Raw genomic sequence first — 1,160 nt, 5'->3', positions numbered from 1 at the left:
GATCTATCTTACCTTCTTCACTCACATCTGAATGATTTGTTACCAAAATTTGATGAAGGCGCTTGTCAAGCTCAGGTTCCAAAAACCTAACTCTCTAATCTGTATCATTTAGTGTTTGTTTGATCAATTTTTTCGGAATCCTAGGTTTGTTCTGTGATTCTTTTGAATTTCCGAGGGTTATTTTGGATGTTGAAAAACAAGGAAGTTTTGAGGAATTGGTTCATGTTCGGATTTATATTGATGGTCATATGGAGAATCCAAGTTTGAACTCTGTAATTCTCCAGAATTTTTTGATTTTTACTCGTCTACTTTATCTGTAAATTTTAGCTAATGAGGCTTTGATAGAATTGATTATACAGTGAATCTTGTTACTGTGATGGGATTATTATTCTTAGTTTAGTAATTATTCTGTGTTTGTTAATGGTGGTTTCTGTGTTTGCAGACATACATGTTTAAGTACGACAATGTCCACGGTCAATGGAAGCACCATGAACTCAAGGTTAAGGACACTAAGACTCTCCTCTTCGGTGAGAAGGAAGTTGCAGTCTTTAGTTGCACAAACCCTGAGGAGATCCCATGGGATGATACTGGAGCTGAATACATTGTTGAGTCAACTGGAATGTTCACTAAGAAGGACAAAGCTGCTGCTCATTTGAAGGTTTGATATTATCCCATGCTCTTTATTTTATACTTTGGCACTCTTATTCAGAAATATAATATATAATATTTATTTGTTGTTGGCATATATCTAGAGTCTTGGTACATAATGAGCAGATTTATCTGTCTAATAAATATCATAGTAAATGATAAGGGGAACATTATACTGCCCAGTTTAGGTGGCAAGCAGCAATGGTTATTCATTTTGGCATCATCATCACAATGCATAGGCTGTACTTAAGAGACTTTGTCATCTTGGGTATCTGAGATTCAGTCACCTTGATTTCTTGTGCATATGGAGATTAAGTTTGTTCTGATTCTAGATAGGTTCTTATCTATTGGACAAGTCTAGCTGGAGTTTAAGCTTTTCATTTGTTGGTTATTGATAGACCCTGCTCCGGCCTGCTCTGATTTGAAAACATTGTTTGATTGCTTGATGATCCAGGGTGGAGCCAAGAAGGTTATCATTTCTTCTCCCAGGTGCAGTAGAAATGCGCTGGGTT

General features: G+C 36.5%; 1 protein-coding gene across 1 annotated transcript; it reads left to right on the top strand.

The window, feature by feature from the left end:
* Positions 1-10: 10 nt before the first annotated feature.
* Positions 11-1,150, top strand: LOC113344086 (glyceraldehyde-3-phosphate dehydrogenase 2, cytosolic-like; the record flags this gene model as incomplete). Its single annotated transcript, XM_026588132.1, has 3 exons — positions 11-75; positions 443-658; positions 1,103-1,150. Coding segments are annotated over exons 2-3 (258 nt in total), but the record flags the coding sequence as incomplete, so codon positions are not given.
* Between the last annotated feature and the right edge of the window lie 10 nt (positions 1,151-1,160).

The sequence above is a fragment of the Papaver somniferum genome, unplaced genomic scaffold, assembly GCF_003573695.1.
Source record: "Papaver somniferum cultivar HN1 unplaced genomic scaffold, ASM357369v1 unplaced-scaffold_7199, whole genome shotgun sequence".
In the NCBI taxonomy this organism is placed as follows: Eukaryota; Viridiplantae; Streptophyta; class Magnoliopsida; order Ranunculales; family Papaveraceae; genus Papaver; species Papaver somniferum.
Note: the sequence above shows the minus strand (reverse complement) of the source record. Positions and strands in the feature narration are given on the sequence as shown.